This window comes from Crocuta crocuta, unplaced genomic scaffold (assembly GCF_008692635.1).
Source record: "Crocuta crocuta isolate KB4526 unplaced genomic scaffold, BGI_CrCroc_1.0 scaffold545, whole genome shotgun sequence".
NCBI classification, from domain to species: Eukaryota; Metazoa; Chordata; class Mammalia; order Carnivora; family Hyaenidae; genus Crocuta; species Crocuta crocuta.
Window position 1 is genome coordinate 2,935,586 of NW_027551563.1, and position 21,874 is coordinate 2,957,459.

The 21,874-nt window shown below is 35.2% G+C and overlaps 1 protein-coding gene and 1 pseudogene across 1 annotated transcript in view; both read right to left on the reverse strand.

Moving 5' to 3' along the window:
- Window positions 1–21,874, reverse strand: part of GBE1 (1,4-alpha-glucan branching enzyme 1) — a 269,814-nt gene that overhangs the window by 163,757 nt on the left and 84,183 nt on the right. The window contains exon 3 of the mRNA XM_077750044.1: window positions 14,905–15,020. Coding sequence (XP_077606170.1) covers window positions 14,905–15,020 — 116 coding nt within the window. The remainder of the gene's footprint in view (window positions 1–14,904; window positions 15,021–21,874) is intronic.
- On the reverse strand, window positions 12,401–12,507 carry LOC144219941 (U4 spliceosomal RNA; annotated as a pseudogene).

Genomic DNA, 21,874 nt, shown 5'->3' on the forward strand with positions numbered 1-21,874 from the left:
AAAAGTTTTAAAACTATTTTTTTAAGTTTTAAAGGATATATTTACAATTGATCTGGGAAGTATAAAATAATTAAAATGTAAATAAATAAATAAATAAAAGTTTCTAGCACTGGGTTAATTCTTCCATTTCCTTAAAAAGTTCCTTTTAAATGGCTATGACAATAAATGCCAATTGCATTGCAAAATCAGCCCTCCATTTCTTTCTTGAAGACAGAAGCAGCTGAATTTTAGATGGAAAAATGCCCCACCAAGCTAAAACAACATTTTCCAACATTGCTGGTAGCTAGAATGGCCAACAAAACTAAGATCTGACCAAAAGGATGTGTATAGACATGATGTGTTCGCATCCTTAAATGGGAATGCCTTGACCATGTTTTCCTCTTACTATAGGAAACAGAGATGGCAAATATTGTTTATCATGTGAGCAACACACTTGGTAACAGAAGACCAACAGGATGTAACAAGGAAACCAGCCTGTACACAGACTATTCATAGAGCACCTACTGACCTGAACTTATACTTTAAAGATAAATGAATAATCTATTTTGATTAAGACACTGCTGTCTTGGTGCTTGACAAAGGCAAAGAACCAATATTTTACCTAATATGATAACTGAGAAAGATGTCTATGTCCCACTGAATCAGATCGTAATAAACTCAACGGAGTGTAGTGTTGGGCCAGCAAAACACATTACAATTAAAAAAATAAATAAAAAGTAACAGCGTGGTGAAACTCACTCACCACAGCCAGCTCAGCTCACACCTTATTTTGTTTCTTTAACCACATTCATTACAGAGTTCTCTAACCATCCTCTGTCTAGCCACACCAGCTTATAAACAACTGGATTTCTTTCATGCTCTATCCTCAGGTTTTCTTTGTACATACTTTAGCCTCTTTCTTTTTTGACTCTGTAATGACATTGATGTCCTTCCAGGTACCCTGAATAGTCTCACCCAACCACAAGGTCCTTGCTTTCTGAACCTTGCACCTTCATCACCACCCAAGCTGACAGGTCTTTACAGAGAGGTAAGACATGGATGTATGTTCACAACAGGTATAGGGACCAATCTAGATTTAAAAAGTACAAGGTAAAATCCACCTTACTTTAGAATGTTGTGGCTTACATAGCTATAAAACTAACTATACATACACCTACCAACATACACACACACACATACATACACACATATGCATACATATATACACAGCAGCTAGCAACATCATAAGATCAAACTGTTTCAATTTGTGTGCATAGCTTCCTTTGAGAATCTTCATTGTAAGCTGCCCTCACATTGATATTATGACATCATCTATTAGTAGTTATGATTCTATCAAGTACCTAACTTGATATGTATATGTATTATATATACAAATACATGTATATTACTAATAGCATAAGTTCCATTGAATGTTCCTAATAATTAAAAAGATATCTGATTGTTTTTTGTGTTCTCCCAAATTTATTACTATCATTGTCACTTGTTCATAGAAAAACATAATGAAAAACATATGTATTCTAAAAACACATCAGAATTTGCAAAGGTTTATCATTGAAGCCAAAGGTTATGCTTAGTAATATTTGTAAGTAGAGTTTGCAAGAAGTTATAGGAATTATAATTAAACTAGAAAATTATAGCAATATAGCATAAGGGTTAAGAACACAATTGCTATAGTCAGCCTTCCTGGGTTTGAACCCCAGCTCCACCAACTATCAGCTACCTATGTGACTGAGCAAGTTATATTCTCTCTTTGTGCCTCACTTTCTTCATCTGAAAAATAGGAATAATGAGAACAGCACATTCCTGATAGGGCTGCTAAGAGAAATAAATGAATTAATATTTATAAAGTGGCTAAAATAACACTTGGCACACAGTAAGTTTTATAAAATAAATCAAGGAATCCTTTTATAAAGAAACAAACCAATTATATCTATAACATAGCTTATGCTACAAATTCTTTACACTCAATCACTGCATATATTAAATTATGAAATTTATGAAATTAAAATATGAAATGATTGTTTTACATATTGAAATCTTAAAAGAAAGAGTAAAAACATAGGAGAAAAGAAAAAGATCAACAGGTTTATGAGATCTTTTTCTCTTGTGCTTGTTTCTGAAGGTGACCTTTTTGGGAAAACGTATGTTATTTGTTCTCTGAGCTGTGTATGATTAGTTTCTTCATCATACACAGACAAATTAGAAAGGCTGCCGTGGTGCCCAGAAATCATCCGTTAAACAAAGTCAAAATTAATGATAAAATTGAGTTCCCTTTGTGTTTGATTTTCATCTATCTGCACTCAATTATAAACGAGCTACCGAAGAACGTTACCCATTAGCTGTTAATTCATAATGACTTCAGAAAGCAATCCCTATACTGCCAGTAACATCTTACCAACCACCTCCTATTCTGCAGGGCTTTAGCTTGAAAATGAAAAGGGAAAACAAAACTACATCAGCCAAACTACTCCCCATCTCGCCATGGAAAACTCCAATGCACAGAAATCAGGCTTAATGCAAACAAGCTGTAGTAAGATTTCATCTGTATATCTAAAAAAGAAAATGGAAATAGTTTTCTTCCATTATAATTTATTGTAGCTTAAGCAAAATAGACAGAGATATAGTAACAGGACAGCCTACATTTCTATGTCATTATATCAAAAGTAAATATTCCTCAAGGTTAGAAAAAGTTTCCAATGAGGAAAACGTTTAAAACGGAGATAAGATGTGTCTCAACAGGAGAGAAATAATGTAGAATGATGAATTTGGGATACAATAAGAGTGACATCAACCCATAACTGGACTTTTCCCTTTTCATAGTACTCATCTAAATATTTAGACCTCTGGCACATCTCATAGTAAATCCCTTTCGTAGCCTCCTAACTGGTTCTGAACTGTAAGGAAAAAGACTTAGGCAGCATTTATTTACTCATAGGTGATGTGAAATGTTCAAACAACATTTTGGGTCTTCATTTGAAATAATCTGAAGCCCTTATTCACAGATTTATACACATTTAATTTTTTCTAACTTCCAAATGAGAGGGAAATCTTTTAATTTAAAAAATGCATAATGTAGGGGGGAGGAGGGATGGGCATGGAGGAGGGCACTTGTGGGGATGAGCACTGAGTGTTATGTGGAAACTAATTTGACAATAAACTACTTGTAAAAAAAATACATAATGTAATATGTAAAATTAAAATTTTTAAAACTCAGCAGTTACAATGAAAATGGTCAGAAGGAGAGGGGCGCCTGGGTGCCTCAGTCGCTTAAGCATCTGACTTCAGCTCGGGTCATGATCTCACGGTTTGTGGGTTTCAGCCTCATGTTGGGCTCTGTGCTTACAGCTCAGAGCCTGGAGCCTGCTTGAGATTCTGTGTCTCCTTCTCTCTCTGTCCCTCTCCCACTTGTGCTCTGTCTCTCTGTTGCTCAAAAATAAATAAATGTAAAAAAAAATTTTTTAAAAGAAAAATGGTCAGAAGGAAAGCAGGGCTGGAAGGCAAGGAGATGAGATAACAGCTTAGAACTCTGGAGTTGGATGGTTATTGCCATTGTACATTTCACTTAATTTTAAGTTTTTTTACAGACAAGAGAAAAGAGGGAATAATCATGAAATAAAAATAAGCATTTCAAATCTTCATGAGAAAGGCAAACTTTTTCCTAATATTAAGTTCTCTAAACAGTAACTCACAAAGATCTTTGTATGAACACAGAAAATGCTAAAGACTCATTAAAACAAGCTATAATTTCCAGATTCCAATATTGGTTCATTTGTTTTCAACCCTGAGAAATAGAACTCCTATAAATAACAATTCTATAGTTCAAAGATGCCTAAACACAAAGAATATAACTTAAAGTTATGGACATACAACTTTAAAAATTTCTTTCACTTTCTGTATAATGTGCATTATTATGGACATTATACCATACTACCTGATGGGTCTTTATCCATATCATCCATGAAGTAAATAAACATTTACTGAGTAGCTTCTACCAGACATTTACTAAATCCCAGGGTCAGAAAGACGAATGAGACATTGATTCACAGTCTAAAACTACATACCATCACAGTGAATGAGGACGGAACAGGCTCCAGACGGGTTTGTGGCAGAAAGGTGGTTAGTAAGTGGACAGTAGAGTTTGGCATTATGAAAACTTCACCAAAAATAAATAACACAGAAACTCTGTATCAAAGACTAAAAGCTTGTCAGACTGCAACAGGGGAAAGCCATCCCACACAAAAGGGATGCTGCCTTTGTATTTGCTGAGAGGAGAATAACATTTGGGCAACTGCAAGTAATTCAGTATGGACTATATATCTCATTGTTATGGACTGAGTGTCTGTGTCCTCCTCACCTCAAATTCATAGGCTGAAATCCTACCCCTCAATGCGATGGTATATGTAAATGTAATGAGGATCAGATGAGGTCAATAGGGTAGATCTCTCATGAAGAGATTAGTATCTTTTTAAAAGTCCAAGACCTTGCTTCCTCTCTCTGCTCCCCATGTGAAAACTCACCAGGTCAGATTCTTGACACACGGTCAAGATGTTGCCAATGGGAAGTTGATGGCCCATGACCCAGGAGAGAGCCCTCACCAAACTCTACCATACTGGCACTCTAATCTCAGTCTTCTAGATTCCAGAACTGTGAGAAATAAATTTCTGCTGTCTATAAGGCACCCTATCTATATACTTTGTTGTGGCAGCCCAAATGAACTGGGACAAGGATGAAGACAAAGCTGGAAAGGAATCCAGAGGTCAGGAAATGGAGGCCCTTGCATGTCAAGCTAAGAACAGAATTTAAACTAGAGGCCAGTGTTGTTCAATTCTTAAAACAGAAAAATTATTTCAACATAATCATACATGGGAGCCCAACTATAAAACAGAGAAAGGATCTCCTTATTGCAAGTGAGTTCTGGGGAATCCGAAAACTCACCAGGTCAGATTCTTGACACAGAGTGTGAAAAGCCAGGCTCTAACCAAATCAAGGATTGGGAGAGTTCATCACAAATGGTTTAACGCAGAAGCATAATAGGAGCAGATGTGAACTCTTAGAAATGATAACTGTGGCTATAATATGAAAATGGACTAAGGAAAAAATGAGAACCAGGAAAAAGATGAGTTACAAAAATAAGAACAATTTCAGGAAAAGAGTAAGAAATAAAACCCTGTGTTAGGGTAAATGGTAGTGACATTTAGAATAGCAAGGATAAAGAAGAAATCTAAGTGACTACCAGGAGAAAAGGCCAATTACATGCACAGGTAAAAGAATAAAATAATCAAGATTTTTATCAGTAACTCTGGATATAAGACAGAACTGCAACAATGTCTTCAACATGCTAACAGCAAACAACTTTGAATCTTTTTTTAATTTTATTTAAATTCTAGTTATTTAATACATAGCATAATATTGGTTTCAAGAATGGAATTTCGTGATTCATTACTTACGTATAACATGTAACAAGTACCTTCCTTAATACCTATCACCCATTTAGCCCATCCCACCATTCACCTCCTCTCCATCAACCCTCAGTTTGTCCTCTATAGTTAAGAGTCACTTACGGTTTGCTTACCTCTCTTTCCCCCCACCTTCCCTTAGGTTCATCAAAACAACTCTGAATCTCTATACCCATAAATTTTAATCCTGGACAAAATATAAAATACATAAGATCTGAAGCCACGGCTGAAAGAATTTCTATAGAAGGTGCCTAGTAAAAGAAAGTGTTAACAAGTAAACTACAAAAACATTGATTTATGACAAATTTGAATTGGCAGGTAGTACACAGCAAAATGATATAGTTTGTCCAATAGAATAACTAGAAATGATCCCTCAGAAACTGCAGAATATTGAGACCCTATCATAAGTCATGATGCAGTTGAAATTCATTTATGAATTTACATGAAATACTGATGTAAATATACACTTCAAATTATTTATAATGGTAGGAGAAGATTTACATTGCTTCATTAATAGGTCTTAAGTTTAAATGTGCCACCATCCAGTTATTTGTACTATTTTATTTTTTACTATTAAGAGTAAGGGAGGATGGAAACCACTGAATGGGCTGTGGGGCTATGGAAAGAGCACATGCGCATGGCAGTAGGTTATTCTTTCTAGGGATCTCTACCGTACAAGAGAAAAAGATAAAACATTCAGGGTCCACTAACTGTGGCAAACTTTTGTTAATTGAAAATTAGATTATTTTTACATGTTATAGAAGAGAGAGTATGAATATTTATGAGGAAAACAATAAGATCATTAATGATCAAAGTGGGGAGGGACACAGTTAAAGAATAAATTGGTCATTCTTAAAAATTATTGAGGTTTTTAAGAAATGAAGGATTTAAAAAGAGCAGAATTAAAGAAAAGCGAAAAAGTTTAGCAGTTATGTTATCCTGCATATTTTCAATGTATAATCTCCTTAAAGAGATTTACAATTTTTTTAGTATCCCTGTACATGTGATATTCTCATCAAATTGGCCACCGTCTCCTACATTGAACTGTTAATTCCTGCTCAATCTTGCTTAACATTACATTCTTTTATTCCCTAATTGACCCCTGACAACTATTCATTAATCTGCATCTATTAACTCCCACAAGACCAAACTTAAAATTCATCTCCTCCCATAATCATTCCCTGACTATTAAACCTGTAACTTTTATTCTTCTCCATCTGTCCGCTTCCCCAAAAATCTATCTCTAACTCTTTGTTCTCTCTCCCTGTCATGTTCTCTCTTGGGTTCCTTCTTGGCCCCGTCAATATTTAGCCAAAGATGAACAGTACTAAACCACTACCAAAGAAAAAAAGAGAAAGAGCCACATATGCCATTTACTTATTCTTCTTTTTCTGTCACAACCTCCTCAAAATAATATAAGCTTCTTTCTCTACTTCCTTCCCAGCCACAGAATGCTCAAGCCCACTCATTTTTTAATGGGGGGTTTTCTTCAAATGGACAATAAACTCAAAGTGCAGGGATTTTATCATTTATCTCTTCACATACATCTGGGATGCCAGTACAATATGTCATGTGCAGAAAACATAAAATAAAATATATGTTAAGTTATTAAGAAAGAGAAAGAGCAAAATTTGATAAAGAAATTAATGTGGAACAAACACAAAATACAAAAGATCACTTCCACTTGCTACCCCACCCACTTTCTCTAGGCAAACAGAGTTACTCTTTAGACAGGCGAATGGACTCCTTTGGACATTTACACATTTATTTCTTGTCTTCTATAAACATTTTAGAGAACTTCAGAAAAAGAAGAAAAGAAATATGAATCAATTAACAAGTATTTATTTTTATCTACAGAGGGAGACCATTTCCTGGTATGCTATTTAGGTTTATTAACATTCATATTGTAATTTGAAAACACAAAGAATTACAATCTTTGTGGTAAGGGAAGAAGCATCTAATTCTAACTATGCATTCTCTCACAAATTAGGTGTTTCAAGGTCTTAAAGGTTGATTAAGTTGAACTAGGTAACAAATGAAGTGAGTAGAGGATTTTCTGTGGGTCATAAAGAGGAAAATCTTTATCATGTATAATAATACGTAAAGTCATCACAAGCAAGAAATAATCAGTTTAACCAAAATCTTACAATCATGGCATATGATGAGAATATAATGACCCCGAGGCCCTCGAATTATAAAATATTATTTTACCCAGCAGATGTACTATATTCTTCTTTCATTTAAAAAAGGGTGTTTAGAGGTATGAATTAAAAATGGCAAGGGTATCAAATGTCTACTGAAATCACAGCAAAGCAGTACAAAAAGTATTAAAAGAGGAGGCAACAAGAGACCAGAAATTTCAACAAAACTCAGAAAGACAGAAAGTAGCCAAAGGGGTAAGAAACTAAGGCAAAAATTAAAATGGGGTATTGCAGAAGAAGAGACTGAATATAGCTGGTCAGTTTGCTTCACAGCACCTCTAGGAGACTCAGCATCTGTGGACTCCTAATACTATGGAAAAAAAAATAAGATGCAGTGTTAAATAAGGGGACTGTGGGCTCTGGAGCACACCTTCTCCTTAACCTGTACAGATAAAGGTATATCCCTCCAAAACACCACGTCTTGTCTCAAACAGGAGACTAGAGGTTCATATTCCAAAAAGCAATGAACTAGGAAGGCTCCAGAAACAAAGAGTACAGCAGATGACAAAGGTGAGTCACATATTAAAAGTAGGAGAATTAAGTGTCTTCGTAGCACATTTCAAGGTGGAACCCTCCTCCACTTTCCCTGTCCTTATCTATGAATGTCAAGAGCCAGGTACAAAGTCCCCCACTCCACACCCCTTCCATCCATCCCCCTGTAGGGGACTGGAAGATTCATCTTTGGTTGGGGGACAAGAAGGGGAGGGAGATCCCAAAGAAAAACTTTCACTTATTGCTACCAATTTAAAGCCTGCCCTGCTCTGACTACCCAACAGGGAAGCTTATCATGAATAAAGCCCTATTCATGTACACAGAATTTTCAAATTCTTTTTCCTATCTCATTCTAAAATATGATTATATAGCCATGGATCACCAGGCATCTGGAAACAGCTTGCAAAATGGAAGACAGAGACTAAAAGAAAGCCAAGAAAATAAAATCTGGGGGAAAAATAAGAGAAAAGAGTCAGGAAGTAAGAAGCAAACTTGAGGGAAAAAAATAAAGGAAAATATCTAATATTTTCAAAAAGATAAAAGTATCTTTGGACATTTAAAAGTAACAGAATTTAAGAAAAAGGGAGAGAACAAAAGCATGTTATTAGAAATGTTAAAAATGTGATTATTAAAATGAAAGTAGTTGAAAGTGTATTTCTCCAAGTGGAACAGAAAGTCAAAATGATGGGCAACTTGAGAGCAAAAGATAAGAAAACTTAGGAGACTCAATATCCAGGCAGTAGAAATTTCTGAAACAGTGAACAAAGAATGTGAGGACAAGGAAATTGGTAAAGAAATAACACAAGAAAATATTCCAGAAATGAAGTATAAATTGCTTATGAGATTTACCTTCTTCTTTCCCCTCTGCTCCTGAGTGTTTTAAGAGTTGTATGCCAGGAACTGGGACAAAGACTAAGAAATACATATTTCTTATTGTATCAAAAAAATAATTCAAATAATTCACATTCACTCTTTTAAAGTATTGAGTGGTGTTTAGTATGTTCACAAGGTCTCACGGTATGCAAACATCACCATGACTTAATTGCAGGACATTTCCATCACATTAAAAGGAAAGCGTATACTCTTTAGCAGTCATTACCCATCCTCTCCCAGCTCCTGACAATCACTAATCTACTTTCTGTCTCTATGGTTTTACCTATTCTGGATGCTTGTAAAAACAAAACTATACAAAATTTGCCTTTGTGACTGGCTTCTTTCACTGACCATAGCATTTTCAAGTTTCATTCATTCATCAGTACTTCATTTGGTTATATCGCCAAATAATATTCCATTGTCCATAGATAAGTTGATGGACATTTGGGCTATTTCTTCTTTTGGCTATTATGAATAATGTGGCTGTGAACATTCATGAACAAATGAAATTTACCTTCTTAAGCAAACATTCAGATATTAATATCTTACCACACCACATCCCTGCCCCAAACTACTCAATGGCATACTTCTGCCTAAAAATCTCATTCTGGCTCTCAATTATTAGTTTCATTTTACTTATTAACAAATCTGATATTTTACCCCCTAAAACCCAAACTTTGTATAAATTATCTATCCCCTTTCTATTCTTAGGAAAGATCACTTCAATACTCTCTTTCACAGCACCCTGAAAGTTGCGGATAATAGTTTACACACACACACACACACAAATGTAAATATGTTATAAAATGATTTGATAAATCTGAGACTCCAGTTTTATTCCTGTGTATCACTTTTTTCCCCTTCTTTTCTCTGTGAGGCCTTAGCCTAATAGGCATTGTAACATAATGGTTAAGAGCATGGTGTTTGCTGTCAGACAAGTCTGAATCCAAACCCTCAGGTGAGTGTATTCATGTAGGTAATAAAAATATAATAACAATACCTTCTCTCATGTTAGTACTTTCTTTATGAAGATAAAATTAAATATGAATGTAAAGCAATCTCTTTTTTTTTTCATTGTGTCTTATCTAAGAAAACTGCAAATGTAGGTATTGGGTTCTATGGCCCTTTCTACCAATCATTATGTAACATCTAAATATAATTAGAAAAGCAATATGATCTGCTCTGAATTGTGCTCCCCTCTAAACTCACATGTAGGAACCCTAACCACCACTGTGATAGTATTGAAAGATGCAGCATTTGGGAGATAATTAGGTTTAAATGAAGTCATGGCACGGGGTCCCAATGATGGGACTAGAGCCATGTGAGGACACAGCAAGAAGGCAGTCAAATGCAAGCCAGGAAAAGAACCTTCATTAGAACCCAATTCAGATATGAACTTCCAGACTCCAGAACTGTGAGAAAATAAATTTCTTTTGGGTAAGTCACCCAGCATAACTGTGAGAAAATAAATTTCTTTTGGGTAAGCCACCCAGCGTATGGTATTTTGTTATGCCATCTCGAGCTGACTAACACATGAATCCTCTGAAAATATTAAATGTCTGGGATCGAGAAACTTCTTTTCTAGTTCATTTTCTAATGGATTGGGAAGGAAAAGTTAAAATACACAAACATCTTAAAAACTAAAAAGAAGACAATTCTCATTGCCATTGCTAAGTCATTTGAGCATTAGTTAGAATGAGTAATGAAGGGGCACCTAGGTGGTTCAGTTAACTTCAGTGGCTCATGTCATGATCTCATGGTTCATGATTTCGAGCCCCACATCAGGCTGGCTGCTGTCAGCACAGAGCCGGATTTAGATCTTATGTCCCCCTCTTCCTCTGTCCCACCCACACTCGCATGCTCACATGCACGGGAACTCTCTCTCAAATATATATATATTTTTAATTTTAAAAAAGAATGAGAAAAGAATTCTTCACTGTTTGCCTCGAACCCACCTTCCAGATTTACTATCCCTGATCTCTCATTTTTCCTGACCTTAGGTCTTTACTGATCCCCTGAGCTACATTTTACTAGTATGGACAGATCCACTTCTCACCCAGCTCTCTGCTCCAGGATGCTGACTCATGTGGACCATATTCCCCAGAATACTGGCTTCTCATTGGGTTTGGCTAATGTGTAGCCCCCACAAAGGGGTCAGAGAGAAGGAGAAGAGTGAGGCATGAGAATATTTGTTTCATTATTCCCCTGGCTCCTTCCCTATAAGGTTGCCATGAATTAACTGTGTCTCTCACCAAAGCCCAGGGCTTCTCTCAAGATGGTCAACTCTTTCTCCCTCTGTGTTCCAGTAACTGATTCCTTATTCCTTATGGCCTAGGCAGGGTAACAATTTGGATGCTACTAAGCCCCCTCACCCTCCCCTTTTGTTTGAACTCTTGAGTGGATCCCCTGATCAACTTTGAAAACAGCCTTTTGGAAAAAGAAACAAGCAAAGAAAAACAATGTTCAGGAATGTAGTCTTCTATTCTTTCTTTATATCTCTATTGTCTTAAAAGTTTAATTAGCCTTATATTATTTTTTAAAAATATTTTCTATTTGGTAAATTCCTAAACATGGAAAGGAGACATTTATATAACCACATAAGCAGTTATGTATTTTCTTCCAAAGTATTCAGTTGAAAAATGCTTTACAGAGAAAATGAAGCTATTATCGCAATGGTAGTAACGTTTCTTTTTTGTTAATGGTTACCAGATAATTCATAAGAGAAACATCCTCAAGTGAGTTATAAAGGTCAATCCCTTGTGAACTGAAATAAATTTTCAAGTTCAATTTAAAACAAGATTTTTAATTACCAAGATAGAGTATCTAGGGATAACTTCAGATTCAAAGGCCAAAAACCTGAAGTTAGTTGATTTTTTTATAAAGTACTTAATCCCTCCCCCAAAGAAACTCAGATACATCATTTCCCATAAAAAAAAAAAACTATCGCCATATTAATATTATAACAACATATAAATGTTTCCTCACCATTTGAAGCACCAAAATACTATGAGGAATATTTTGGACCTAAATTTCCAGTTAATTATATTCACTGAAAATTTTAGAGAATAATAATGAAGAAAGATTCTACAACAGTTTACTTGATACTTGTTGAACATTTGTTTACATTAGATGTTGATTTTCAAACCAAGTGAAAAGGTAGAAGCTACTTTTATTTATTTGTTATTGATGGAGAGACAGAGAGAGAGAACATATGCATGCAAGCAGCAGGAGGGTAGAGAGACAGGGAGAGAGAGCTGTCAGCCCAGAGATCAACATGGGGCTTGAACCCATGAAATGGGAGATCATGACCTGAGCCAAAATCACGAGTCCAATGCTTAACTGACTGACCCACCCAGGTGCCTCTACATTTTTTTTTTAAATCATAGGATCATTTCATCTCCTCGAAGTCAAATAAATTTTTCAATTAGCAATAATCTCGCCTCGGATCAACCTCATTGGCTATGATACTGTCACTGCGCAAAAGCTTAAGTCAAATAAATTTTGAAAGAAAGAATAGTATAGTACATAGCATAGTGGCCAAAGCATCCTAACCTACTTGGGCTGCTATAGCAAAATACCACAGACTGGGTGGCCTATACCCAAGAGAAATCTAATTCTCCCAGTTCTGGAAGTTGGAAGTTTGAGATCAAGATGCCAGCCTGGTTGGGTGAGGACCATCTTCAGGGCTGCAGACATCTTGTATCTTCACATGATGGAAGGACTACAGATCTCTTTGGAGCCTGTTTTATAAAGGCAGTAATCCCATTCAAAGGGCTGCCCCTTATGACTTAGGCACCTCCAAAGCCCCACCTACTAGTATCATCACATCAAGCATTATTTCAACATATGTTTTTTTTGGGAGGATATATAAACATTCAAAAGACAGCAGAAAGTGCAACATATTTGGAGCTAGATGGGAAATGCAAGTGTTTACCATTATTCCTTGTATATATCAATAATCATTCATTCTTGGTAATCAGTTAACTTTTCGCCATGTATAAAAACAACTTGTCAAAATGAATTCAATCACCATTTAACACAAGGAGTAAGTAGGGTATGAGAACTCATAAATTCTTCTAATTTAAGAAGGCAACAAATTTAGAAAGGAAAAAAATAGTAAGTTCACTTCTTAAAAATAAAAAACAAATGTCCATAGGAACCTAAAGTGACAGTGACAGCTATACAATAATAGTTGCCTTGCCTCACAGTTTCCTAAAATCAGGCCAAGTAGAGGGCGTCTGGGTGGCTCAGTCAGTTGGGCATCTGACTTCAGCTCAGGTCATGGTCTCATGGTTGGTAAGATCGAGCCCCGTGTCGGGCTCTGCGCTGACAGCTCAGAGCCTGGAGCCTGCTTCAGATTCTGTGTCTCCTCTCTCTCTCTCTCCCTCCCCTGCTCCTCTCTGTCTCTCTCTCTCTCAAATAAATAAAATAAAATAAACATTAAAAATAAAATAAACAAAAAACAAATAAAATAAAATAAACATTAAAAAAAAAGTTCTACAATCAGGTCACATAAACCAAAGAGGAATCAAGGTCTTTGGCTTATTCTTTCAAGGACTGGGCCTAAAAATGGCTCTACTATTTAATAAACGCTTCTTGAATAAACGCTTTAATAAACGTGCCTACTCTGTGCCAAGTACTGTTCTAAGAATCAAGAACAGACAGTATTAGGAATCAAAACAGCATAGGCTCCTGCTCTTGTGGAGTTTATACCAACTTGGAAAGGGATTATTAATATTAAATGTAAACCTTCTTAGTGTACACTGGAGCTACTTTGTCTCCTTTCACTGTAGGTTAAGAAGAACCTTGGCCACCATCCTATGTTAAAAAAGTCTCTTTATTCCAGCAGTGTGCTCTTCTGGTAACTATATTATATGTGGCAATATTTCACTAAGTTTCTGATATACTTAAATTTTGTCATTTGTAAAAGAAATAAAATAAAAAGACAACCAAAAAACAAAAACAAAAAAACCCTGCAAAACAACTACACAATCCATTTTGGTTTTCCTTTAAGTAACTGAGTTAATACTGTTAAATAACAAACACCAATAAAAATAATAATTCAGACATAGGCTTTATCATGATAAATGCTTTGAATGCAATCATATGTCCAAAGAAGGGAAAGAAATAAGGGGACAAGGGAATATTATATAATTCTATTAGGATGGGATAAAATCAAGTAAATGTTAAAGAAGTTCTATAAACATATGCCTGAAATCTGTAATCCACGTTTTCATCCTTCAATCTTCCCTTGAGGAGACAGAGGATATCTGTGCAGGCTCTGTAAACCCTGAATACTGAAATATACAGTCAGTCAAAGCACTGGGTATGTGAAGGACACTCAGTCTGCCTCTGGCCCTTAGTCCAATCCAGGTAACCTTAGTACAGAAGAACTGGAGAAACAAGAACCTTGATGTTCAAGACCAGAAAGAAGAATAACCAGGAAAACCACATCCCCAAAATGCATGAATCTCCAACACAAAAGATTGCCTCCTGCACTCATGTGGCTCATCACAAAATCAGTTTTATCAAGACTCTCTTCCCAGGTAGAAATCCTCTGCATTTGCTGCTTTAAAGACAGGTTTCATTTTTCTATTAAATTTTCTGTTTTTCAAGTTAGACTTCTGTAATTACTAAATCACTACTTATATAAAGTTTCCAAAGCTGATAATAAGACAGTTAAGAAGTTTAGTACCTTAGCAAACATACAGCTCCAAATAACCAATTTGTTGATGATTCCTCATAATTCTCCTCTATTTGAACATTTAGACTGTTTCTTCCATAATTATCATGCATCTGTTTACATTCTATTATTTTCAATCAAACTTTGCAAACAACAAAAAGAAAATAAGTTCACATAAAAATAAGAGGGAGGAAAGTACCTTTAATTTGGATCCATGAGGTACAAGTAGAGATTTAGTCTGTTTTGGTGGGATATAAAGCTCCCACTTTCCATAATCCAGTTTTTTATAGGGATACGAAAATGGATTCCAATCATCTAAAAAAAAATAAAGAAGATCAGTTAACAACAGCATGGTAGGACTAATATTTAACAGATTTTAAACAAAGCATAATAAGCTGCCTACTTGTACAAAATTAAAATGCCTAAAAAATGTTAAAATTTCTAAGGTATTAAGCAAAATACTCTACCAGTCTTTTAGAAAGAAGCAGGTTATTTTTAATTTACTTTTAGAAATGTATTTGAAAGTTTGCCTTTTGCATCTTAAAATTAAAATTACAACTTTTTCAACTGTCTTTCCAATTCTATCACTAAAAGAATGTAAAAGAAAATGATGGGCCCTTTTTTAAGGAAAACCATCAAGAAAGGGAATTAACATGAAAAAAAAGAAATGTATTCTTGGTGATTAGACAAGATACGTATTATAGAAGATAAAAACGATGAAAATAATTAAAATCATATTACATTTATCCAAATACACAAGTGTATGACAGAACTAGTTTAAAGGGGGCAAAAGGAAGGTAGATTGGGATCCTGGAAGAAAGCCAAAATGAACAACAACAGACCCATGCACACATGGAAACGAAATCAGTATAAGTAAAGGATGCACTGTTTAATAAGCGGTACTGGGACAATGGGCTGTTCTTATAGGGAAAAAAAAAAAAAAGAAAGAAAGAAAAGAAAAAAACAAATAGATCTCTACCTAATATTATGCCCAAGAATTATTTGAGCACAGATTGACATTTCAACATGATAGGCAAAACTGCAAAATGCTTACAAGAAAATACAGAACATGTATTCATAATCTCAGGTTTTAAAACTAATTTTTTAAACAAGATACAAAAAAAAAAAAACATTAAGAACAAGCCTGATAAATCCAACCAGTAAAATTATAAATGTATCTTCACAAATGGATGGATAGATAGAATGACAAGACAAACTACCAACTGGGAGAATATATTTATAATGAAATCCCAAGAAAAAGAAAACATCCCAAATACATGAAAAATGTCTATAACTCTGTACACGTCTATAAAAATGACAAAGACATTCAGCAGAGGACACACAAATGGCCAAGAAACATGTAATGACGTTCAAGCTCACTCATAATTAGGGAAACACAAATTAAAAGAACAGTGAGATGCCATTTACCACCCACTGGATTAGCAAAATTTAAGATTTTGAAAATAACAGATAGTCAGCAAGGATATCAAATAATGCTGCAACTGAGAGTATAAACTGGTACACAACTTGGCATTGTACAGCAAAGTTGAAGATACATTCACTCAAAAGCCCAACAATCCTACCCCTACCTAGGTAATAGTCTAGAGAAATCTGTACAAGATGGCGTTCACAAATGTTCGATGAAGAACTGTTTATAATAGCAAAAAATGGCAGCTATCAAAATATAAGTCAGACATAAAATAAGTAAATATGTTGTGGTATAATTAAACAATGAAATGCTATCCAATATAAGCTAAATGGAATAGAGCAAATACATATAGCAAATATTTAAAGCATAAAAGTTCCTTTTAAAAGGGTATGGAAGAATATTATCTATATGAAGTTCAAAAATATGCAAAAGAATATAACACTTATAGATACATATGTGTATAATAAAAATATCAAAAGGAAAATGAGAATGTTAAAAATCAAATTCTATGGGGGATTTCTACTGGGTAAAGGAAAATGAACACAGGAAGCTTCAATAATATCTGTAACATTTTATATCTTAAGGTAGGTGGTGTATAAAGATATGCTTATTACATTATTTCCCATTTACTTATATCTAAGTTATTTCGTAGTTCTAAAAACATGGAGTGGCACTGTGATGCCATGCATTGTAGTGCTATGACATTAGATTCTCAATGGAGACAGTAATAATAAAGCATCAGGAAGAGGGGTGCCCGGGTGGCTCAGTCAGTTAAGTGTCTGACTTTGGCTCAGGTCATGATCTCATCATTCATGGGTTCAAGCCCCCGGTTGGTCTCTGTGCTGACAGCACAGAGCCCCTGCTTCAGATTTTGTGTTTCCCTCTCTCTACCCCTCCCATATTCATGGTGTCATTCTCTCTCTATCTTTTTCAAAAATAAGTAAACATTAAAAATATATTTTAAATAAGACAAAAAGCATCAGGAAGCTTGTTATATGCCATGATTTCCTTCTCTACAGACCAATGCTTTCCCCACAACTGTTGTTTTAAGTATCTTCACCTCCAGCCAGTCTGAATGTTGGTTGGGGACAGGGTGGGTGTAAGAAAACAATGTTTAAATAAAGATCCTTATAAACATTTCCCTACTCCTCATTATGAAGACAATCTGAAAATGTCTAAAGGTCATTTATAATTTAAAAAAACAGCTCAACAGGCTCTGTGTTCTTATACTTTCCTGTTCTTAAAATCTCAAATACATCTGACCTACATACAGTGTGACAGTCTTTTACCAAAGCAAAGAATTCAGAGCATAATTAGAAACAAACAAACAAGAAAAGTTTGAAATATCTGGGGTAACACTTCATACATTTACTGAATATCTTTTTAAGCTAATCACTTAAGATAATTAATAAACTTAAGACAAGCAGTAGATCTTTTCCTGGTTAGTTAGATCTGAAAATAAAGGGTACAGTTCATTAGTTCATTCATTCGTTCATTAAATATGAACTGAATGTTTAATATCGGCCCTGCTCAATGCCAAACTCAAAATTAGTGTTCAGATTGATAGTCATATCTAGAGAAAATCTTAAATTGAGTAACAGTACACCAAAATGAATAATAGAAATTATAATGCAGAGTCACTAAAACCTAAGCTATAAATAAGATTTTATTATTTTGAAAGTGAATCTTCAATTATATGGGTAATTTACATATGCAGATTTATATAAAAGTTGTTTTCAATAATGTAAAAACAAATGTGCTTTTGAATATTACTTTCTGAATTATCTGTTGAACTAGTTCAACTTGCAGTCACGTGAGTTTTAAGATCTCATTAAACAAATATTAATATCTGCATAAAGAAAAACTTTTACTGAATCACATTTTCCTTTTATAGTATCTTAGAGATCTATATCTTCTAAAGGACATGCTGATTATTTGTAATTCTACATTGTGCAAAAAAGAAATTTGTTCTGTCATCTTCAGGAGTTTCATGCTGTTAGCACCCCTCCGGCTCATGGAAACTCAGGTGTTTACTTTTATTACAGTTACATTTTTCTTGCCAATCCCACTCTTTAGAGCGAAATTTAGAGCATCTTCACATATGTTGCCAATGGAAATCCATGCCACCAACCACCATAAGCAATGTAGAATATATCTAAAGATCTAATATGGGAAAGAGAGGAAAGTTTACAAATCATACGTGCATGAAAAAATTTGAGGTTTTTTGCATCAGACAATTCTCATTCCACACAAAGCCCTCTTCAGCCACAGCACCGAGTAAGAGGAGTCTGTCATCTTCTTAACTCTTTTTCCAATTACTGTTAGCCCTGAATTTTCCTCACTCATCTTCCTTTATCAAATAGTGTGGCTTCTTTCCATTGGAAACATGGACACCAATAAAACTTCCCACTTGCACACTTTAACATGCATAAGAAAGACCGTTATTCCCAAAAATGGGTTTTCCAAAATAGCTAAAAAAGATGACCTTTTCTCCAAAGGAGAAATAGATCTAAGGCCAATAAACAGAAGAACTGAAAAAAACAGATTTGGACTTGTTCTTACAAACTTTACATTAAACACTTAGTTAAGAAAGAAGGAACCAACATGAAGGTATATCTGGGTATAACTGCAGGAACCACTTGTGGAAGCAAACAAATTAAAAATAAATTTATTGAAAAGTTAAAATAAATAAAATTAAAAATAAATAAATAAAAAGTAAACATCAAACGACCAATGTAAAAACTTTAAATAAAATTTTATTTGTAAATTGAATTTGCTTCACAAAAATACAGAAGACAAAGATAATAGAGACTGGAAGACAAATTTTAGGAAAAATTTCCAATAAGTCAGGAGACTTTATTCCTAAACATAACTGAATATAACAGCAACAAGAATGAAAAATGATTCTAAGCCACACCAGAGTATATCTAAAGAGATACTTTTAGAACCAGATTACTCAAACTTTTTTCATTTTAATCTTGTATGATTTATATTCGAAGTACACAAGATAGAATTAACTTTATTTAAGCACTTAATGGAAATAGTTTGTATCCCTATGTAGGCCTCAGGATAGGACCAAAAATATCCTATTATCACATTGGACAATTATTTGCTCCTCTATCAAGCACAGAACTAACATTGAGAGTTCTACAATTCAGTGGTTCAGTGGTTCTCAGACTTTAGCCCAGAATCACCTGGGTTTATTAAAACAGATTGCTGCACCCACCCTCAGAGTTTCTGATTCAGTAGATTTGAAGTGTGGCCCAATACTTTGTATTTCCAACAAGTTCCCAGGTGATGTTGATGCGACCGGCTTTGGGACCATACTCGAAACAACTGCCTGGTTCAGTAGGTATGTTCGGTTGTTCTCTATTCCTAGCTTTGTGAGTGATTTTCTAGATTAAATGAGGTTTGTGAACTACCAAACAGTGCTCTAAATCAACAGGTCAAGGGAATTCTGAAATAGGTAATGTCATTAACACATTTTAAAGCAAACATTTTAATATGTATTTTATTATCAACAGGCTAAACTTTACCATCATATTTGATAATGCGAAAGATTCTATTTGTCCATAGATTCAAAGCAGGCAGACTAAATTTAAATCAAGATATGGAAAAGAAACAAAGTGTGATGCACAGTTTAATATGAACTGCAAACACACATTCGGCACAGGCAATCAAACATTAACTTAAGGTCACTGCATCAGGCTCACTAACTCTATATTTATCTCAAAGCCAACAACCTTTCTTTTTCTGATGTATTAATCCTCACATAAAATTCTTAAATGTCAACCTCCCTCATATATTCCCAAACTCTTTAACTCACAGTTAAGTACTTCTCTTCATCAGCACTTAGCCACCACATTTCTATAGAATTCTCGAGTTTCACACAAAATTTCCTTTTGTATGGTTGAAATCATTCCAACTTACTGTGTAGACCTTACACCTTTGACAAGAATGTCAGTGTGCTGAAGAATATGGTCCACACTCGGGCCAATCTCTGACACAGACCTCACCCAAGCAGTGACGTAAGATCCCTGCTAAATGCAGCAGAAAAAGTTAATATAAGGCAACTACTGGCCTATATTGCAGATTTCAGTGACTTCCCATCTGAGTGCATGTCCCTTATATAATAATAGTTGTTCAATATTTGGAATGTGACCTTCTTCAAGCAACTAAACACTCTTCATCATCATACAATCTTATCTAATTATCTCAAGTTTCATATCATGCAAAGTTTATGTAGATTTATGCAAAGTTACCTTGTCAAATGGAAGTTCTAGGGACTTCTCTCATGCCAAAAAGCATCTATTCTGTTCCCAAGAAGTCATAATGTTCTGAACTGAAACTCCGCATGGCACTGCCCTTATCTAGGATTATGAGAGAACTACACAGCCTCTGTAGGTGGAAGACAGTAGTCCTTTCTCACATATACCCCTGTGAGAATTTGATCCTTTTTTCTTTCTCTTCCAGGTAATTCTTCCCCTTAGTTAGGCACCTGGGAATCATTGTTCTTCAACTTTTGCTGGCAGCTTGTACTCTGGGAATAATCTTATTAAGACCTCCATTGATTGTGTACATTGCTTTGGGTAGTAATGGCATTCCCAATGAAAATTGTACCAGCATTCTTCTCAAAACTCAAACTATCCTAAAATTTGTATGGAACCACAAAAGACCCCAAGTAGCCAAAGTAATATTGAAGAAGAAAACCAAAATGGGAGGCAACACCATCCCAGACTTTAGCCTCTACTACAAAGCTGTAATCCTCAAGACAATATGGTATTTGCACAAAAACAGACACATAGACCAATGGAATAGAATAGAGAACTCAGAATTGGACCCACAAATGTATGGCCAACTAATCTTTGACAAACCAGGAAAGAGTATCCAATGGAAAAAAGACAGCCTCTTTAACAGATGGTGTTGGGAGAACTAGACAGCAACATGCAGAAGAATGAAACTAGATCAGTTTCTCACACCATACACAAAAATAAACTGAAAACGGATAAAGTACCTGAATGTGAGACAGGAAACCAACAAAACCCTAGAGGGGAAAGCAGGAAACAACCTCCTTGACCTCCACTGCAGCAATTTCTTACTTGACACACCCCCAAAGGCAAGGGAATCAAGAACAAAAATGAACTACTGGGACCTCATCAAGATAAAAAGCTTTTGCATGGCAAAGGAAACAATCGATAAAACTAATAGGCAACTGACACAATGGGAAAAGATAGTTGCAAATGACATATCAGATAGAGAGCTATTATCCAAAATCTGTAAGGAACTCATCAAACTCCACACCCGAAAAACAAATAATCCACTGAAGAAATGGGCAGAAGATATGAACAGACACTTCTCCAAAGAGGACATCCAGATGGCCAACAGACACATGGAAAGATGCTCAGCGTCCCTCCTCATCAGGGAAATACAAATCAAAACCACACTCAGATACTACCTCACAACAATCAGAGTGGCTAAAATGAACAAAGTAAGAGACTCTAGATGCTGGCGAGGATGTGGAGAAATGGGCACCCTCCTACATTGTTGGTGGGAATGTAAGCTGGTACAACCCCTCTGGAAAACAGTATAGAGGTTCCTCAAAAAATTAACAGTAGAACTCCCTTAGGACCCAGCAGTAGCACTGCTAGGAATTCACCCAAGGGATACAGGGGTGCTGATGCAGAGGGGCACATGTTCATAGCAGCACTCTCAACAATAGCCAAAACATGGGAAGAACCTA